Raw genomic sequence first — 20,089 nt, forward strand, 5'->3', positions numbered from 1 at the left:
CAGCACGGGGCTCTGCCCCGCCTCCCGTGATGCCACGGCCCGCTCCTCCCTTCCCCTGCACCGGCCGGCCGGCGGGACCAATCAGAGCCTGCCTGGCGCCCTGGCCCCGCCCCGCCCGCGCAGTGACCTCACGGCACCTCTTTCGGCGGCGGAGACGAGCAGCCAATCAGCGGCGCAGGAAGCCGCGCGAGGTCCCCGCCCCCCGGCCGTAATCCCCTTGTCCCCGCCCCGGCCCCGTTCCCCCTTTCTCCTCTCTCCCCCCGCACCGAGCGCCTGGCGGCGGCGGCGCAGCCCAGTCCTGTCCGTGCGGGCGGCGACGCCTCCTCGGGCTCGGCGACATGGAGTGCGCTGCGGCGGGGGCCGAGTTCAACATCCTCCTCGCCACCGACTCCTACAAGGTGGGCGCGAGCACGGCGGGCGGGAGGGGGGGGTCACCTCTGCGAGCGCCCTAGCGCCGCCGCACCGGACCCGCCGGGCCTGGCGCCGGGGCGCTCCACGCCGCGGGGCGCCGGCACAGACCGTCCCCGCCGGCTCCCTTCCCCTGCCCTCCTGGCCGGGGCTCGGAGGCCCCCCCCCCCACACACACACACACCCCGTCACGCCGCGGCGTGAGAGGGTGCCCGGCCTCGGGGCGGCGCGAGGGGGGCGCCGCGGAGGCCCGGCCGGGGGCTGCCTCCCGCCGCCCCGCGCCGCGGAGGGGGCGGCCGAGCCCGCTCCCCCGCGGGGTGCCCGGGGCCGCGCTGCCGGGGACGCGCCGCTGGCGGCTAGGCGAGAAAAGAAAGTGAAAGCGGGTGGGGTGTGCGCCGCCGTCCCGCCGCCCGGCAGGCGAGGAGCGGGGCGGGCAGGGCGCGAGGGGCGGCCATGGCGGGGGCCGCCTGCCGCCGCCGAGCATCCTCTGGCCTTGCCGGCGACGGGAGCGGGCGCACATGTTGCCTCGGTGGGAGGGTGGAAAGAGAGCAGCGCAGTTACTCTTTTTTTCCGTGTCTCCTTTCTCCCACTTCGCTCAACTCGGGCGGTGAAACTGTGCCGGTTGCTGTCTGCCCACAGTTTCGGACCTGGTTGTGATGCAGAGTGCTCTAAGGAACCGGCTGACTCAAAATACGCATTTTGTAGTCCCTTGCTTCGTTTCTGGTCCTTGCGGTGTCAAATTTGCTAGGCAAGGTGTTTGTCCCGAGTAGGGAATCACACCTCCCAATCCTCCCTTCGTTCCCTGAAATTACTTGACAATAGTGTTGCTTGATAGCAATGGCCAAGTACAGGCGCGCTGTCCGCGCTCCGATCTGGTGATTTCTGACCCAGAAGCTCTTGACATGCTTCACAATGTGAGTATGTCCAGGCCCAAGTCCTACTTCTGCGCAGCGTTGCATTAACATAAGCATACGGCTTCTAGACACTGGGCAGAGCCAGAGTGTGACTCCCCGAGTCTGCTCGTACAGCTGTGTCCTGTGTCTCCTAGACTGAAAAACTTTTTTCCTTCAGAAGCTGCGTTGCAATGTCGAAGAGATTGTTGGTGCCCTAAACAAAGCTACAGGAATAGTCCTGTTTGTCATTATAAAGCATTTATTATGTTATAGCTCTTTAAAGATTTGACCTCTGGGACAGGTTTCTGGGGGGAGGGCACTTCTAGATAGAACAGTTGAAAAAAAGCAAATACGATGTTGTGGCCAGGTCTTGTTACTGGCTAACTACCAAAGTACAAGCCTCAGTACGTGCTCCGATTGCTGACTTGTGCTGTTATACCTTTCCTAGCTCTTCTGTGATGATATTATTATATGATATTACATAAAGATGCTCTTTTTATAAAGAAATTCTTAACATTTATTGTTGCTGTTTGTGGGAAAGTGTGTTGGCAGACTGGAACACGCTGATAATCTTAGAGCAGCTCAGTCAGAGCATCCTAACGCTGCTATTGAGGGCTCGCAAAACTGCTTTCATTAAGGGCTTAATCTAGATACAGCGCTCTTTAAGAACTACGTTTAAGTGTTCGTTATCAAACTTACTCAAATATGGAAGATCTGCTTTTCCTTCATGTCTGAGACTAATCACATCAAATACTGTAGGCCTGGGTTTAAACGGTATCTATTTTAAATCTAATTTGCACATTACTTTTTCTAAATTCATCGGATCTGCTCTAGGATTAGTGGTAGTGAGGAGTGCTGGAGTGACAGGTGACCAGTTTGCTTCTGTTCTGTTTGCTGTTTCATAGGAAAGATGATTTAGTAACATTCCAGAAGTGGTAGAAATCTTAGAGGTCAAATAAAGACCTGTGTTGTGGGTTTTTTTTTTCTCCAGTTTAAAACTGAATTTAGATGAGATTTTTTTTTTTTTTTTTTTTTGTGGCAGCCAGGAGCATTTGGTATTATATTAAAACCAGTTGAAATGTCTGCTTTGCTTTTTTAGGACTATTCAATTTGTCTCTCTTCCTGTATGCTTTTTTTCCGAATCTTAGGAACTCCAACATCTTTGAGCAATACTTAAACAAGTAGTTTCTTTTATCTTGTTAGGTAATATGAGCAAACATCACTTATCTTCTCCCTGGATGATACTGTCATTTCCTAATCAGTGAAACGCACTCAGTGAGAGCGCTTTCAGTAACAATTGCACTAAAATATCTGGTAGTTTGCAACATTTAAGCTTTCTACAGGAGTTACCAAACACTCTTACTAGCAATTAAAAATGAGAATTGATTTTGTGTGGTTTTCTTTTTTTTGATATTTCTGCTGTATCCACAACTGTAGCATCTGTTTGTGTGCAGTACCACATGTAACATGCAGACTCTGAGGAAAAACGTATATCAGTTCAGAAGCTTACTTGGTGATCCTATTGCAGTAGATGCCAATCCATACAAACTAATGTCGGTGATGAAAGTCATGTGGAAATAAACAGCTCGGGGGGGGGAAAAGAAAAAAAGTGGAGACCATCCTAAACAGTACAACCCTAGCTTAGGCAGCTGTCCATGAGTAAAAAGTTCTGGTGTCTCAGGGTCATATCTGTCACAACTCATTAGTTTGAGTGTTAGCTCCAGTGTTCCAGTTCTCTGTTGCTACAGTTCAAAATTTGGGGTGGAGAGAAAGTTGGTTAATGGTTTAGGGCCTATAAAAATGCAGAAACAAAGTAATTTGGTAGGCAAAGAGTTGTTTGTTGACAGTTAATCCACCCTCCCCTCTCTCTAAACTATTTTCCTGTCTGTGTGTTCATCATAAAACGTTTCCTCTTACGTCATAGAAGGTTATCAAATATTGAGTTTCAAAAATCTTAAAAGCTGTTTTTGAAAAACAGCTGAGCATCATGCTAATTTCTAGTATACTTGATTATTTCTAGATAGAAATAGTTCCGAGTGGGTGAATTTCAGAGACTTGCTACACACTGAAGCCAGGACTGAGCTTCCATTATGAGCTGGGGCTTACTGGATTGTACAAGTGCTCTAGGATTTTGAGGCCGGGCTTCAAATTGTCCACTTTATCTCTAACCCCCATACCAAGATACATGTTTTTACATCAGTTAGGCTTTTTTCTTCCTGTATACTTTGTTGCATATTCTTAAGCTTCGCCAAATCCCCCAACAGTATAATTCCTCCTGTGTGTTGGGTATTATATGCCATCCCCTCAGAGTCTGGGCATGGGCATATGGTGTGGTGTGCATGCATTTTGCTGATAAATAACAGCTGGTTTTTAATTCTTTGGATAATAAGACTTTCAAGAGATTCATCAATGCAGTGTTACGTGGGGAACATCTTTGTGTGAATGCCCAGTATAGCAATGCTTTTAATAATAAAGTTTTCCGCTAATGACACAGTATTACTGAAAAAGGGAAGCGTTTGAAGTCAAAGTCTTTGTTGCTAGAAAGCTGCGAGGGAATGTCAGCAGGCTCCATGAAGCTCGGTGTTCATACTGCATGATGTCTTACTCTTGTGTCTGTACTAAGAAGTCACAGCAGTCTTGCCCCTCTGCGATAGTGAGGGCTCTGTTCACTCATTGCGCTTCCCAAGCGAAAGGGTCCATGCCCTTCAGTTTCTCGTTCATCTGATGTTGACACACCACCTCTCCATTTTCTTTTTCTTTGATTCCCAATGCTCTGTTTATCCTATGTTTGTTTAGCACAGGCAAGAAATGTTCGAGGATACGTGTAGTCTGAAACTGTATTGAGAGGATCAGCTTAGCAGAGCTGTGTTGTTCAGTCAGGAGGTACCAGTGACTGGCGTATACCAGGCTTGGGTTGGATGGACCATGAGCTACAAGTGGGGAAAGGCCATCAAAACGAGGACTGAACCTTGTTTGCTAAAGTAATAATAGCTTATTTTGCTTTTACCAATGAAATGTATTATTGCTGCTTGGAATGTTTCGTAATTAAGCTGATAGCTGTAATAAGCTGCCATGAAATTACCCCATAGGAGAAGCTGACTTGCTATCTGGACTGTAAATGAGATCTGTTTCAGAATTCAGTTCTTTCTGGACGTTTCAAGGAAGCCTAAAAGATATGTTCTAACTCTGTATGTCTTACACGTTGAATTTTAAGTATTTGTCACTTTGAATGACTTTGACTCTGCATGGATGTAGGAGAACGCTTACTTCTGAAGCACTTCACATGAGTGTGTGTTTATTCCAGGCTCTGACAGCCTGTATATCCTTTATTTAGAAGGCTAGAGGTATGCAAGGAAGAGTCATGAGTACTCTTTAGCTTATTGGTTTTGACTAGTACTTAATGACTGCACAATATTGTTTTCAGCAGCCCATATATGTTTTTTTTTTTTTAATGAAAATTTTGTGGGGGGAATGTGAATGTGTTCTCTTTCTTCCTGTAATTCTGTCAGTGGAAAAGCATTGGAAACTTCTGGCTTGACGCTCCTCATAAGAAGCAGTCTTTGCTCTACCTAGGGTTGTTATCTTCCAAGTTTTGATTTGCAGTCACACAGCTCCGTTACAAACCCCAAGTCATCACTGCTCTGAAGGAATATTGCAACTGTACAAAATTCAGTCAATTTTTAAATTAATGGAAAGTAACCCCTTCCAGAATCATTGCAATTTTCATTGTTGAAAAGGTAAATGTTTTTCTCTTTCCATTAAGGAACAGGAAATTTGTAGCAGTATGTGAAGTAGTACAGCTGACTATTCACAAATGTGTAAACAGTAAACATAAGGCGTTTTGTCATCTTTTTATGATAATCTTGGATGCAAAACACATGGAAATTTTTAGTGGTAAAGGAATCTGCTGTAAAGCGTTATCTTTTTTTTAAGCATTGTATTTTTCTGAGGAATTTAGAATATGTTCAGTTCTAGTGTTTATACCGGACCTTGTTTTTTAAATGAATGTGGACATGGTCACTCACAGCATCTCTGCTGATAATGTGCAGCTTCCATGGGAATTCAGTTGCTTGCATGTGCTCTCCTTGGTTTTCTTAGTACTGACTGATCTCTTAATTATTTTTTTTTTTTGCTCACCTCTGGTCCTCTTATTTTTCAACACACGTATAAGAGATGATGGATGAACTAGAATACAGAGACATTAAAAGTGGTACAAGATCAGTCATAACCTGCATTAGCTTATCCCTCTCCTCTCGTAAGAGCATATATCTCCCAATATTCTCACTTTAGTTCTGAAACGTTATCTTAATCTGTATTTGCTTCACTTACACATTTTTAGTAAGGGGTCTGGAGTCTCTCTAAGGCTACTTTCCTGTGGTAATTTAAAACTTCTGTATAACCAAAATAATAAGATTGCACTTGACCCTTATATTTTTATTACTTGCTTCAAGTGTCTTGTGCTTTACCTGCTATTGTTGGATGCCCTTTTTGTTGAGTTAAAGATTGTTTCTTCTGACGTTCTGTCTTTTGTTCAAATAAGCTTATTTAACCACACCGACTTATGGGTTGGTTTTCATTTCCACTTTTGTTTGTGGTGTACATTCCTTTTGTGATTGCTTTAGAAGCTACAAAAGCATCCTTGTTGAATATAACTGTTAGTTACAGTTGTGGTGTTTTGGGGGTTTTTTTGGTCACTGAAGGGGGGGCAGCACTACCTTATGACTGCTCTTAGTTATGTCACATCCCAGTGAGGTATATCTGATAAAGCATTCCCTTTGTTCCCAGGTACTGGTTCATCTCCTTAGTGTTGTTAACAATGTTGTTTTCCATACACGTTTTTGGCAAGCTTTGCTTTTAACTGCTCCATTGGCTAAACCTCATAAAGGTTTAGGTAAAGCAGTCTTTCAAATCACAGCCTCTTTCCACAATGCTTTCAAATAATACTTAATAGCATAACTAATGGGTATCTTATAGGTGCTTTGCAGAAGTCTCCCCAGTGTAAATGCCAGAAACACCACTGCAGTAAAACTATCTAACTCAGTAAGTTGTATATGGGGGTGAGGATCCCTCAAATACATTTCTTCTAGCATCAACAAGCCATTCTGACACGGCACCCCTCAACCATAGCTCTCATTTTTACTTGTAACATAAACCAGGCTACAGTCAATTTTCACCAACACTGGAAAGGATGTGGCTCACTTCAGTGTACAAGCAAGGCTTGCAGTACAGGGACCAACCCATACCTTGGGCCCTCGTTACCTGCTGCAGACCTGAGGTGCCCTAGCCGAGTGGCCCAGCTACTAGCTTCCAGGACCACCCTGCTTCTGGCTTATCTTCCACCTATCCCTCTGATTCTTCATGTTTGTGGCTGTACACTGCCATGGGTTCAGTAGCTGGGTTGCTCTGTACCCATTTTGCACTAATTTTTCAGAATAACTGTCTTAGTTGAACTGGTATCATCTTATCACTTGTGGAGTTACAGTACAGGCAAGATCCTGCTGGCTAGACATTTGGCGTTTTGTTTTCTTCACAGTAGGCAGGGCTTAGAAGCATCTTCCTGAGGGCTCATGTTAGCACCCATCTGACCTAGGTGAGCACCAAGAATAAATCACCGATGGAGAATTTGGCCACGCCTTCTCTACACATCAAACCTGGTTTTCTCATGTTTGCAAATGGTTGAGTTATATAGACTTAAATAACCTTTTGAAGTAATTTCATTGCAATCTCTTGCCCAGAAAAGCTTGTAGATTATAAGTTTATTTGGCTTTTATGCCAAAGGTTTTCTTATCTAGCCTATTAAAATGCAGCCTTTACCTCAGTCATCCTCGTTTTGTGATGAATACCTGTTAATTACTTTTTCTTAAAATTTAACTCTTAATGTTTGGGGTGATTTTTTTGGATGGCTGATCTAAATGCAATTTGTGCTTCGTGGTTTTTCTCAAATGGCTGACTTGATTTAGTTAAGTAGATGTAGTCCTTGTGGAGGTATTCTTTGTTCAGAATACACCTCTATTTGGATTAAATTTAATAAGGAGCTATCACAACTGGAATAAAAGCACTATATTTCAGTCATAGTACATAACCTTGTTGTAGGTGCTTGTTCCAAGGCTGTTTGTCGTACTTTTTGTAGACAAAACCTAAAAAACCACAGCCTTTGAACTAAATATCAAAAGGCCTTTGAAGATATTTTGGGGTTTTGTTTTCTTGTAAGGGTGTCTTAATCCCAGTAGGGGCTTTTGTTTGGTTTTTGGTTTGTTTTCCTTTTCTGTAGTGACTTTATAGTCATTCCTACTTATCAAGAGCTCATCTGTACAAGTCCTGCTTCTGTCATTCCCTAACTGAAAGCATACATTTATCAATACTGTCTTGATCTGTAAGTCACATAAAATACATTTCATATGTTGTACATTGTCACTGGTTGTTCTTTCTGCTCTTCTTTTGAATACAGGAAGATGCAAAACTTATCTGACAACAAGGAAAGTTCAAGCATTTTTTTGAAGCATAGTTTTCATTGTCCAAGTGCCTTTTGGTGTTGTGTTGGGTTTTTTTGGTTGGTTGGTTTTTCAGTGGCATTCTTTGTGTCTTCTGTGAACTGTTCCCATTCCCTAGAGCTTGATCCTTTTTCAGACTGTTTTTTACCACCAAGCATTTCACTAAACACCAAACCTCCTGACCATCGCTATGGTGGATGGGTATAATTTCCCTGTATCCTGGTAGTCCAGAAATGCCAGCTAATGGTCAGAGCTGCCATGATGTTTTGTGGGCAGATGCTCCTGCTACATATGGTGCTCTGCCTGAGGGCTTGGAAGCAAAACAGGTGACCACGTAAGAGAACAGGGGATGTAGGTCTTGTGCTAAACTTCTCACATACTTGTACAGCATGTCTGGAGTAAGTAGTGCTTGGAAAGTGGGATATTTTAAGATTGTGATTGTGTCTTTAAATACTGAGTAGTCTGTGAGAATCCTTGTGGACACCCAAAGGTTGTTTCAGCTTTATAGATTAATAGTGTTGTGGAATTTCAAAAGAAGCACAATTTATTTAAAACTAGATGTAAATTTTGCGTAGACGTAAATATCTTGTCAGGGTTCTGTATTTTTCACTGTTTAAATAGATTGTAATGTGTGAAGAATATAATTGAATCTTACACATACAACTTGTAAAATTAGTTCATTATCTCTTTCAAGTACTTGAAAAAATTTAATTGATAAAATGACATTTCTATCATATACAAAATTTCTATTTAGATTTGAATCCCTAGAACTATTTTCTGGACATTAGCTGGTATATATCTTCAGGTTAAGATCTATCCTAATGTCAGAAAAATTAGCTAAACCTGTGATTTAATGTTTGAGGAACTTGAGCGGGGTTTTTAAGTTGAAACTACCAGCAAGGTAGTCTGGAGGAGCTGTTTCCCCAGGTATGCTACATAAAGGATAAATCAGCCTGATTTCAGCCCTCAGGTTCTGATTTGCAGCCAGAGCACCATGTGTTTGTGATCATGCTTCAAAGCAGAGCTAGAATGGGAAGTCCCTGAAAACCCCTGTATTTAAACACAACAGGAAAAAGTGGCACCAACTCAATGTGTGCACTGTATACCTTAAGCTATTCTGGGCCTGTAACCCATTTGATAGAAAGAAGCATTTTAGCTGGAGGCAATGTCTTTGAACTGTAAAAGTCAAATTTTTTTAAGTGATGGTAGCCGAAGATCATGCAAATTTTCATTATAAATATAGGTGTTGACTTTAGCAACCTGCCCATAGTTAGTAAGTTGGATAATTAAGGAAACCTGAGTAGGCAGTCTCATGCACATATAGTTTTCTTTGTTTTGCTTGAACTGTTATGGTGAGAACAAGAGTGTTACATTGGTCTGCTCTAGAGCTTGTCACAAGGAATTCAGATACTGCTTTGGGGAATTGTTCTTGGGACGTCTGTGATGTGCACTTGAAGCTGGTGGGCTCTGTGTTGAGCATTTACTCTGAAATCATGAAGCTGTAGTATGCCAATAGGATGAAGAATGGAAATAAAGTTAAACAGAGTTCCCAGGTGATACAATCAAATCATGAAGAAGCACCAACTTAAAGTCCAGTCATTAAAAAAAAGAGCAAAATTTTGTATACAGTTGCTGGAACTTAAGTAGTGATAGTGCAAAGCAAAGAGTTTCTACTCTGTGCCTTGCAGTGAAGGGAGTTGTGTGTGTGTTCATATTCCTATTAGTTAGAAAAGACATGTCAAACAGAGCATGTTTTTGACTACTTCACAGTAAGGGAGGGGAGATTAGGGCTTGTGTGTGTTTTGGTTTGCTTGGGGTTCTTTTTCCTTTAAACATGATGATATCCTGAAGAGAGTTTGCTGTGAGCTGACAGTATGATTTACTTTTTTTGGAAGTTCTGCATAGAACTAGGAAAGGACATGTTATAATTTGTGGAGTGAGACATTTCTTAATAGCTAGAACTAAATCTAAAAGCCAGGTTTTGTCTTTGGGTCTAACATTGCTACTCTTAAGCATTCTGCTTTTGAGTGGCTGTGGAATTGGAACAGAATACGTTTGTGCTCCATTAAATGCCTGTGTTGCAGAACTTTGATGAAGTAAAGGCAGAAAATTTGCAACGACAAGCTTGGGTTTTATTTGATTGGCCTTGAAAACTTCATACAAGTAAAGGTAATGGAAAGATCTGAAAACTGACCTTTTCGTTATTTGAATGTTTCCTTGCAGCATTGGAAACACAACCTTAACAGTGTTTTGCTGGTACAGGAGAACCAAAAAATTCAGTTGGGCGGTCTAGTTCATTGTCCAAACCGAGTGAAATGCTGAATATAAATGGCATTTGAGAGGAAAAAGAAACCTGTATTTTTAAAATCCTTTAATATACAGTTTTAGCAATGCAGGTAAGGGATTAAATTTTTTATTTTAAATGTGTCAGAGGTACATTTAAAAAAACAGGACAATAAGGAAGAAGTGGTAAAACAATCCCTTTTCCAGTTCCTTGTGATAACAGAAACAAAAATATTTAAGGTGATTTGGAGTAAGAAATAACAGCAAGAAACTTACAATGAACTCGTGCTTTAACCTATAAATTGTGTTTTTGAGAAAAATTCAGACATCACTTTCACACCTTTTTGAGTTTTGTTCTGATGCGTAATGGTGCTTTACTTGGTTGTAGGAACAGTTTTTTGTTATGGAATGTATAGATTTTTTCACAGACTTTTTGTCATAATTTAAGAAAACTTTTGATAGCTTCATCTCTGGGAATGCCTTAAAGCTGATTTATGTATCCTGTAATTTAAACATTGATAGTATGAAATTTATGTCATTGTGTATTTTTTTTGTTTAATTCGGAATTAAGGATTTTGCATGGAGTTTGCTTTTTAGACAGTAGGAGATAAAATTTTGCAGGTTTAAGTTATTTAGAGTGCACTTATTTCAAATGAAACATTACTCAAAGTAAATTTCTGGGTAGATTTAATATCAATAGCTAAGAAAAGCTGTTATGGTTGAATCCAGCATAACATTGTATGTTCACATGACCAGTTTCCATGTAATACACACTTACAGGCTGCAACTTTTCATGCTTCCTTTATATGCTGAATGCAAACTTTTTCAAAGATTGGAAAAAACTCCATCAAGCATTGTGGGGAGGTACAAACCTCAGGTAGATTTTTAACAGCATTACTGACAGTAACAGGTTTGTAAGCTGGCTTTTGTGTAACCAGGGCTTGAGAAACCCACTCATGGTGAATGAAATGCTTGGGTAAATGCCATTGTCAATGCCTTCTTGAGTCTGCATGACTTTGAACTATGTGATTATAGCCTTAAAAACTTCAATCAGATACAAGCAGGTACCTCCACTTTGATAGCAGCAGACAACTTTGTGCTTCCTGTAGCTATTAGGCTTGGCCAAAGTGCAGGAGAGCTACAACTGACCCGGCATGTTGGTGCACAGTGCTGCTAAAAATCCTAGCCATGTATTTCCCGGTTAATAAAAGCAAAGTCATGAGGGGAATGGAAGAGCTGACCATGAAGATTACTCTAGGGAGAAAGGCTTGACACAGAAGCAAATAATAAGATAGGGAAGACAGTCTTTTCAACTGAAAATTGAAGGCAACTCAAAAAGGGGAAATCCCCTAAATACCTTGTAGAATGTGAATGGATAAATAATAATAGTCCAGAAGGGTTGGGAGTTACTCTAAGCTTTAATGTACAAATATGATTTCTTTTGTGCTTTGTAGTGATGTTTTGAGCTCTTACTGAAGTTTTTCTTAATGTAGGTTACACACTACAAGCAATATCCACCTAATACAAGCAAAGTATATTCCTACTTCGAATGTCGTGAAAAGAAGACTGAAAATTCCAAATTAAGGAAAGTGAAATACGAGGAAACTGTTTTTTATGGTTTGCAGTACATTCTGAATAAATACTTAAAAGGTAACTGTCTCAAATTCCAGTAAAACTTTACCTGTAAATAAATACCTTAGTTTTTGTCAAGACTGGAGTCTTAGAGTTGAAACAATTACAGGTTATCTTGGTACTGTGTAGGTAGTGACATGCATAAGATCTTATTTGTGTGATTCTGAAAATGAGATGTCCAACCTCATAAAATGGTATTGACTTCTTAATTCAGACACCTCTCTGCTATGTTTATGCCAGTGCTTTTTTAAAAATGAAGAGGTGTTCATATCCCAACTTCAGTGGGCTAAATTAAAATTAATGGAAACAGAGCAAGGCTGTGCATAGAATCACAAGAAGCTAGAAGATTCAAGGAAGAATACATTTCACATTTTGAACATAAACTTTAGTGTGTATTTGCTGGTTTATTTACTGTGTAAAACCAATAGTGGTTTTAATTTCCCTTAAATTTTGATTGTCACTCAGCTTAGATCGTTGAATATGGCAGCTACATGTGAAAATTTTTTCAATATCAACAATTTTAAGAGTAACAGCTGAAAATTCCTTGGTGCTGTTTAATATTTTGTTTACTTTTTGCATTATATGTAAATATCACCTGTTCTGACCTGAATATAAGTTCCTTGCTTGTTGCTTTGGAAGGAAGACTTTAGTCATATGGCTGATGTATCTTTGTCATGATCCCTAATCTATAAATATCTCTGCCAATTCCATCAAAGATTGGAATTCCATTATAATCAAAACACTTGATAATCTTGTTTCTTTTCTCTTTAGCAGTCTGAGGATTGTTCTCTAATGTTTCCAGTAGGTGATTGGTCCTACAGCAGTAGCAATGCTTATTCAAATAATGTGGTTAGTCTGTCAGTTCCTATCACAAGGTGGTCAATCAAAGACTGGTTGTAAGGCATCTCCATGGGGATTCTCCCTGGAGCAGTGTAGTTTAACCCTTGTGCAGTCTGGTTATGTCTTGTTGCATGTGCTAACTTGCACAATCATTGTCTTGATCATCCTTATCTATATAATAAATGAAAGTAAAATTTGGTTTTAACATAGCTAGTATACTGCATTTGACATGTTCTCCATGTCTTTGTTGAAGGCAAAGTGACTTTTCAGTGTCTGAACCTTTTTGTTATTTATTTTATAACTGATGAATATCTTCAAGTTTCTAAGCTTTCATCTGTTTCTGAAACCACAGGTAAAGTGGTGACCAAAGAGAAAATCAAGGAAGCCAAAGAAGTATATAGGGAGCATTTTCAAGATGATGTCTTCAACGAAAAGGGATGGAACTACATTCTGGAGGTAAAAAATGATGAAAATAGTGTGAGATCATCATGAAGGATTTATAAATCAACTGTAGGAATAAATACAGCAGTCTCTCCTTTTAACCGTGATAGTAAAGACTGGATAAATTTAGCTTTTTATGTTTAGTGTACAGGGAGTAGCAGCTGTCAAAGAATAATCATATAATTGTAATTCCTTAGAGAAAAGTAATTTTCATCCTTTCAGATGCCAAATACAGCTTTGCAGGTAATAAGGATTTATGGCTGCCGTCAGCCAGCTAGTATAAGTGGGGGCTTGTTGGCAAGTCTCCATATGTAATATATTGCTTAGTGGTTGCTTGCATCATTTACATTGCTTTCTGCAACTAATCACAACCATTTTTATTCTAATGCAGAAAGCATTACAACTTCTTGCATGTGTAAATTGTTCCAGAAAATACATGGTTTGTTCAATTGTTTTCTAAATTTTTCAGAGATACTTAAGTTGAACTTTACTATGAAATACAAAGCTTGAGCACTTCTGACACAAATCCTTCCAAATTCCTTCTATAATTATCCTCCTTCCCTTTTTTTGAAAAGGTGTCAGTCTTCAAATAATTGCAAACATCTCTTCTCTGTAAAAACAGCAGGTTCGAACTAATAGCATTCATCAGAGCTGCTCTAATCTCTGCAGATTAATTAAATGCTAAGTTCCGTTCTGGGTTCTAGTGAATGGATATTTTTGGTATGTGAAAACACAATTTTTTAGTTCTTTGCATTTATTTTTCCCTGGATATCCCAACTGTATATATTTTATGGTGGCATCTGTTTGTGAATATATTTGGATGTCATCTTGCAACCAGGGTGGACCATAAGATGTGCAAGAGGAAAGTGAATTTCAACTAAATATTGCAAATGGCAGCAAGGTTAATAAAACCACTGTTTTCTAAGGGGGAGTTAGAGAGGTTTGTCGAGGACTTGTACCCATTCCAAATAACTACAGATTGGAATTCAATCCATAGTTGTTGTGAACTGCTCTCATCTGTATTTAAAGTAATCTTGATCCCTCTTTGGCTAAATGGAATTGATACACTTTTAATGCTGCATGTCTGTCCACACTGAGTTTTAACACGGTTTAACTAATTCTGTTCAACTTTTAGTCAAAAGAAGCCTTTCTGCATACCCCTGTATACATTGTTTATTCCTTTGTTAGATTTTCTTGTTAAAATTGTGCACATATATAAACAAGTATGATTTCCACTTCTTGATCTTAAATGCTGATGGCTCTCAAACTGTAAGTGTATGTACCCTTTGGGTCTTTGTATGCCCTTATATGCACGCAGACACCCCGCTTCTGCTCGTTGAATTCCTGTATATATTCACATACCTACTGCTGTTTGCTCTCTGCCTCTGTTACCTAAAGTCTAGGGTTAGGTAAAGTGGAGGAAACAATGGCTGTACGAGTGAAGCGCCACAATGATTTTGAAACATACACGCATGAATTTGTACCGAGAATAAATACTGATAGGGTGAATGGGTGGAAGAAAGGAATGGACTGCCTGGCTAATGAGAGGGTGGTGTAAAGGCTGGAAGTTGACAGGAATTGATGATGAATGAAAGAGATGTAAGCCCTGAACAGTACAAGTTGATTCTACCTGAAAATTTTGAAAAGGACTATAATATAGTGCTATGGCATGACCATATGGCTTTTTTCTGTGGACAAAATCAACACATATAGCAACTTTGAAATCTGGGGGGTTTTTTTCACTTAACTGTACTTCTGTCTTTTGAATCATTAATAAATTATTTTGAGCCTTTTTGAAGGCTTTGTCTTTTGTTAATCCAAACCAGACATCTCCAAGTCTGACAATTAAACCCTGTGTGGTATAAACACAATTTGCTTCAGCATATTACAGTTTTGAAGAAACTTAAAATGTAATGTTGAAGAGACTTCTGATTCATTTTGAGCACTGGAGAATATGTTTGGATGCTACTTATGAATCTGTGTAATTTCTCTGAATTGATGCAATTTTTGTTGCCTTTAAAGAATATCTCATGAAGCTTTCTGTTAAAAAATATTAATATGCAAAACATTTTAAGTATTACCGGTTTAGCTTGCAGAGCTCTTTGAGAAAGTTACAATTACTCTTTTTAGAGTTGCTATTTGCAACTTACTCTTTCAAAAGGCGTATTTCACACAATGTTTAGTCTTTCAGGGCTGAAAGACTGAATTTGACAAAAGCATGACACTTAAAGATTAGATTTCATGTTTAGTGAATAATTGAGATGATAAAATATTCTTTAAAATAGATATTAAATTGATCCTGCTCTAATAAATTAACAAAGCACACGTCTATACTAAGCACTGAAGAAAACTAAGTAGCAAATATTTCTTGTTCTGTGGGTACAACTTACGTATTTTTATAGAATATTTAACCCTTCCTGACTCAATTTGCACAAGGAATACTGGCAACTGATAACCATCATTTGGTTTCATAATGAGACTGTTTTCTAGGTTAAAGGATTTTCCTTCTGTTTTGATAAAATGTGGACTTTATTTATTTGGGCTGGTGGGTATGCAAACAAACCAAATTATTTTTAGGTTTGAAAGAAATTAAGAAGAAAGCTTTATCAATAAACTCATAGCCTGACTTTATATCCATTGCAGTCAAATAAGAGGTAGGTCTTAATATTTCCTGTTGTCTAACAATACTACTGTTTCTTACACAGAAGTACGATGGCCATCTTCCTATAGAAATAAAGGCTGTTCCTGAGGGCTCTGTAATTCCCAGAGGAAATGTTCTTTTCACAGTAGAAAACACGGATCCAGAGTGCTACTGGCTCACAAATTGGATTGAGGTCAGTTTTGGAAAGTTAACATGTTTTTTTCTAAGCAAATACTAATGCACTTAAATTAAAGGCTGAATTCTGTATTGTTTAAGGGGAATATCTGTCAGCTTTCATTTTCTACTTTAAGTAAGCCTGGATTCTTTTTTTTTTTAGTGCTATTTTACACAGACCTTTTCCCCCTACCTGGCAAGAGATTGTAATAATTCTACAGGAAATTCACAACAGTGCTTTTATCTACAAGGAAAGGAGGATGGGGGAATCGTGTGTCTGTAGCTTGGGAGTAATAACTCCTGAGATGGTCAATACCTGCCTACCTTATAAAGGTATTATAAAGGCTAATTACTATAGCCCTAAAGCAAACTGTTGGAGGCATCAGTACTTTCTGAATGGGTGATAAAAATAAATAGACCTTTTTGTGCCTGATTAAATGCCAAGTAGGGACTTTTAAGTTCTAAGCAAACATACACCTAATAATGTGATGGGTTTTGTTTTAGACTATTCTTGTGCAGTCATGGTATCCAATCACAGTGGCTACAAACTCTAGAGAGCAGAAAAAGATCTTGGCCAAATATTTGCTAGAGACTTCTGGCAGCTTAGAAGGACTGGAGTATAAACTGCATGACTTCGGCTACAGAGGAGTTTCTTCACAAGAGGTACAACTTGTCTAATAATTTGAGAAGTCTAATTGTTCTTAACTACTAAGGATTATAGCATGTATCTGTTAACAATTGTGTCCCTGTTCAGCAGTGAAATTGTGAATGCACAGAGCACAGTGTTTGGACTTGTGGAGGGGAAGATCTAGGGTTGAGGGCTGGGTATGTGTCTGAACTGTGAGCACTAGACTGGGAGAACTTTTTTCTATATGGAAGCTGTCTTTTTGTGTAAATGCATGAGGAGGGTATTGGTAAAATGGGAACTGAGTCAGAGTTTTGCTGTTACAAACTAGTGCTAGGCGGTGACTGGATTTAGGCTTCTATATTTGGCGTGACAACTGAAAGCTGCATCTTTTTCAGACTGCAGGAATAGGAGCTTCAGCTCATTTGGTGAACTTCAAAGGAACAGACACTGTAGCGGGAATTGCATTAATTAAAAAGTACTATGGTACAAAAGATCCAGTTCCAGGATACTCTGTTCCAGCTGCAGAACACAGGTAAGATACTGGGCTACTAAAGCCTTTTGAAAAATAGCTTAACAAAATATAATTTTTTTTCTTATCCATCTTCATATCCAGAAATATTAAGTTGTTTCACTTACACAGTATTAGCTGTGACTGAGCCATCTGTTGAGACTGAAGTTGAATACTGATGCCTCTGAATGTTCCAGGGGTACAACAGTAGCATGGTTGTTCATAACTATAAATATGTTTTAAACTACAACCTTCTTATCAGTGTCTAAGTAAATTTGGATGATTCTTTTTAAAAAGAACTTGAAGGCTTACAGGTTGAAGTAGATCTTTAGTAGAACTTGAAATTTTGTTTTAAACATAAAATCATAAAATTAAAACCATGTAAGTTGCAATTCTGGACTCTCCCAGATCATGTTCTGCCTCCAGAAGAGGCAGTTGCTCTAAAGCTTCTCATCACCATACCTAATTCAGTCAATGGTAAGTTCTTGATCTCTCACTAAGAATTGTGAATGAATTTTTGAGAGTAAGGAACTGACCTCAAACAGACATTTGAGATGAAGAGCTCTGATTTTTTTTTTTTTATCCAAATCCTGTACAAGGTCAGGAGTGAATGCAAATCCTTGGATTTTGTTTGCATGTCTGCATACTGAAATGAGCAGAATATAAAGGAATGAATGGTTGTTTTGAGTACAAAATCTAGTGCTGTTAAATAGTGAATATTTTCACTTAGGGTTGCAAGACAGATAATGGAAAGGCTTACCTGAATAGCCATCATAGGGTAGTGATTGTCTTTAAAGGAACACTGCTTCATACAACTTTCTGGACCATTGCTGTAGTGCAGTTCTAGAATTCCTGCTTGATCAGTAGAAATGACAAATTTTGTCCGAAACATCTTCTTAGCTTAGCTTAATACTACAGTTAAATCCAAAAATGATGGCCCAAGCAACTATAAAATTCTTTGTGATGAAAGCAAACACATGAAGTCAGAGAATAAGCATCTGTTGCACAGCATATTGAAGTGGTGATGAGAGAAGACAGCTTAAACTGTCCTAGTTAAAGTTTGCATTGCCAAATGCAGACTGCAGTCACGCTTTCCAAGTTAATAGACAAAAAGGGTCTCTTGCAAGAGACCCAAATTTGTCTGGAATTGTTCTGCTGTTCCACAATCTTCAGTGTGAGTTGTGTTGTGAGTGTGGTGCTTGCCTCTGACATGCCACTGGGGTTGTTCCTCAGACTGCCCCAATCTCTTTGAAACAAATTTTGTTTTGTCTCGTCACTACTGTGATCTGGGGTTTGTCCACACAGTAGTTAATGCTAGCATTTTTTTGGTAAAAATTCAATGCCGACTAGCTCTTACTGAGCATCTGTACTTTGCATGAGAGCGTTTTTAGGTTTTCACACACAAGTTACTAAAGTCAGTTATGTCAGCTGGTCTGGGAGAGCCACATACAGAGCAGCTACTGCAGATCAGCTGGCATTCAGTAACTTATTACCTCTCTTAGCAACTGTTTTATGTGCTTGCCTGTACCCTTGTACCAAGGGTAATGCCCTGAGGTTCCTCTAGAAGAATGTTTGTATGAGTGAGCAAATGGTTTTATATCACTATTAAAAAAGAAAATAATGGTGTTTTCTTCTAAGATTTTTCTAACATATGCTGCTAGTTCTCAGCTTCCCATTTTGTAGTCTGAAGTTGCCAGAGTAGATGTTCTGTTCTTGCATCTGTAGTTCCCTGTCTGAATTTCAGATTTAAAAGAGAAACTTTCACAACCATTTAAAAAAAATAAATCACATTTACATGTGGAAGAAGTATGTGTCAAGTGTTGGTCTGACTTGCCAAAGATAAATCCAGGGTGCTGTTTGTTTAGTATAGAGTATATTTACTATTCATGCAACACAGAGCTGATAAGCACATAGTTTATGCTGTCTTGTAATCATATTGCCTATTGTTACCTTGAACTGTTGCTGATAGGAAATACAGAATGTGTGATTTAACATATAAATGCTGCTCTAATATGGATTTTTCAATTGACTTTACAGTACCATAACAGCTTGGGGGAAAGATCATGAAAAAGATGCTTTTGAACACATAGTGACACAGTTTTCTTCAGTGCCTGTATCTGTGGTTAGTGACAGCTATGACATTTACAACGCTTGTGAAAAAATATGGGGTGATGACTTAAGGCATATAATTGAAGCACGAAGTCCAGAGGCACCACTTATTATTAGACCAGATTCTGGGAATCCCCTTGACACTGTTTTAAAGGTAATCCTGTCTTGAAGTCATTTGTATATAAGACTGGGAAGGGCAATTGTTTGTTTTGTAATGACCAGCTAACAAACATAGGAAACATAATGCTCTGACTTGATATGCATAGTATATAGTTGATGCTAGATAATTTGGACCTATGAAAAACATAAATGCTTACCTCCTTTCAGTATAGATAGGGAAACTCTTTTGCAGTCTGAAGAGTTTAATCTTTTTCATCAAACCCATTCTTGCATACCATTCTTGAAGCTTTTACAACAGTTACTAGTTTTGCTGGTCTAGTGATGCTGGAATGATTCTATGAAGAGAAACTTTAATCACTTAACAAATAAAGTGGGAAACAACTTGAGTATTAATAAATGCCAGGCCAATAAGACTTGTTACCACCAGGTTCAGGTATCTTGGCATCCTGTATTAAGGTAACTCACTATTTTATGCTACAAATGCAAGTTTAGCACTCTTCTCCCTTTTGTAAGACATGCATTTAAGTCAGTAGCACACAACCTCCAAGTTGAAAAATGATTCTTGCCTCGTAGCTCTTTAGAGAGCATAATGATTGTTGCAGTTCTATAATAAAAGCTGTTGATACCTCTGAATTTGAGTAGCTGTCAGCACTGTTTTAATAAGAAAGCAGGGGAGATTTTAGTTATGTTGGTACTCTATCAAATTAATCCATACAGCTTTAACACTTTTTTTTTCCTTTGGGACGAGTGACATATCACAGATAGGAACTTTGAATAATCTTTATCAGAGCTGATAAGAAAAACTCCTAACTGAAGTGTTTCATTTTAATTATTGGTGGCTAACGAAATTGCAGAAAACTGAAAGCCTCATCCACCATGTTTTAAGTGAGGTCAAAAGAAGAGCAGAATCTTCAGTTGACA

The 20,089-nt window shown here is 39.3% G+C and overlaps 1 protein-coding gene across 3 annotated transcripts in view; it reads left to right on the top strand.

The window, feature by feature from the left end:
• The first annotated feature begins 234 nt into the window (after nt 1-234).
• Nucleotides 235-20,089, top strand: part of NAMPT (nicotinamide phosphoribosyltransferase) — a 30,680-nt gene continuing 10,825 nt past the window's right edge. For 2 of the 3 annotated variants that reach the window (XM_074827801.1, XM_074827802.1), the window contains exons 1-7: nt 235-398; nt 11,569-11,725; nt 12,900-13,003; nt 15,694-15,822; nt 16,308-16,466; nt 16,827-16,963; nt 18,977-19,202. In XM_074827801.1, the coding sequence (XP_074683902.1) occupies nt 339-398; nt 11,569-11,725; nt 12,900-13,003; nt 15,694-15,822; nt 16,308-16,466; nt 16,827-16,963; nt 18,977-19,202 (972 nt within the window). In that variant the 5' untranslated portion in view covers nt 235-338. Of the gene's footprint in view, nt 399-10,065; nt 10,189-11,568; nt 11,726-12,899; nt 13,004-15,693; nt 15,823-16,307; nt 16,467-16,826; nt 16,964-18,976; nt 19,203-20,089 lie in introns of those variants that run through there. The other variant, XM_074827803.1, reaches the window with a different exon arrangement.

Source organism: Strix aluco, chromosome 5 (assembly GCF_031877795.1).
Source record: "Strix aluco isolate bStrAlu1 chromosome 5, bStrAlu1.hap1, whole genome shotgun sequence".
NCBI classification, from domain to species: domain Eukaryota; kingdom Metazoa; phylum Chordata; class Aves; order Strigiformes; family Strigidae; genus Strix; species Strix aluco.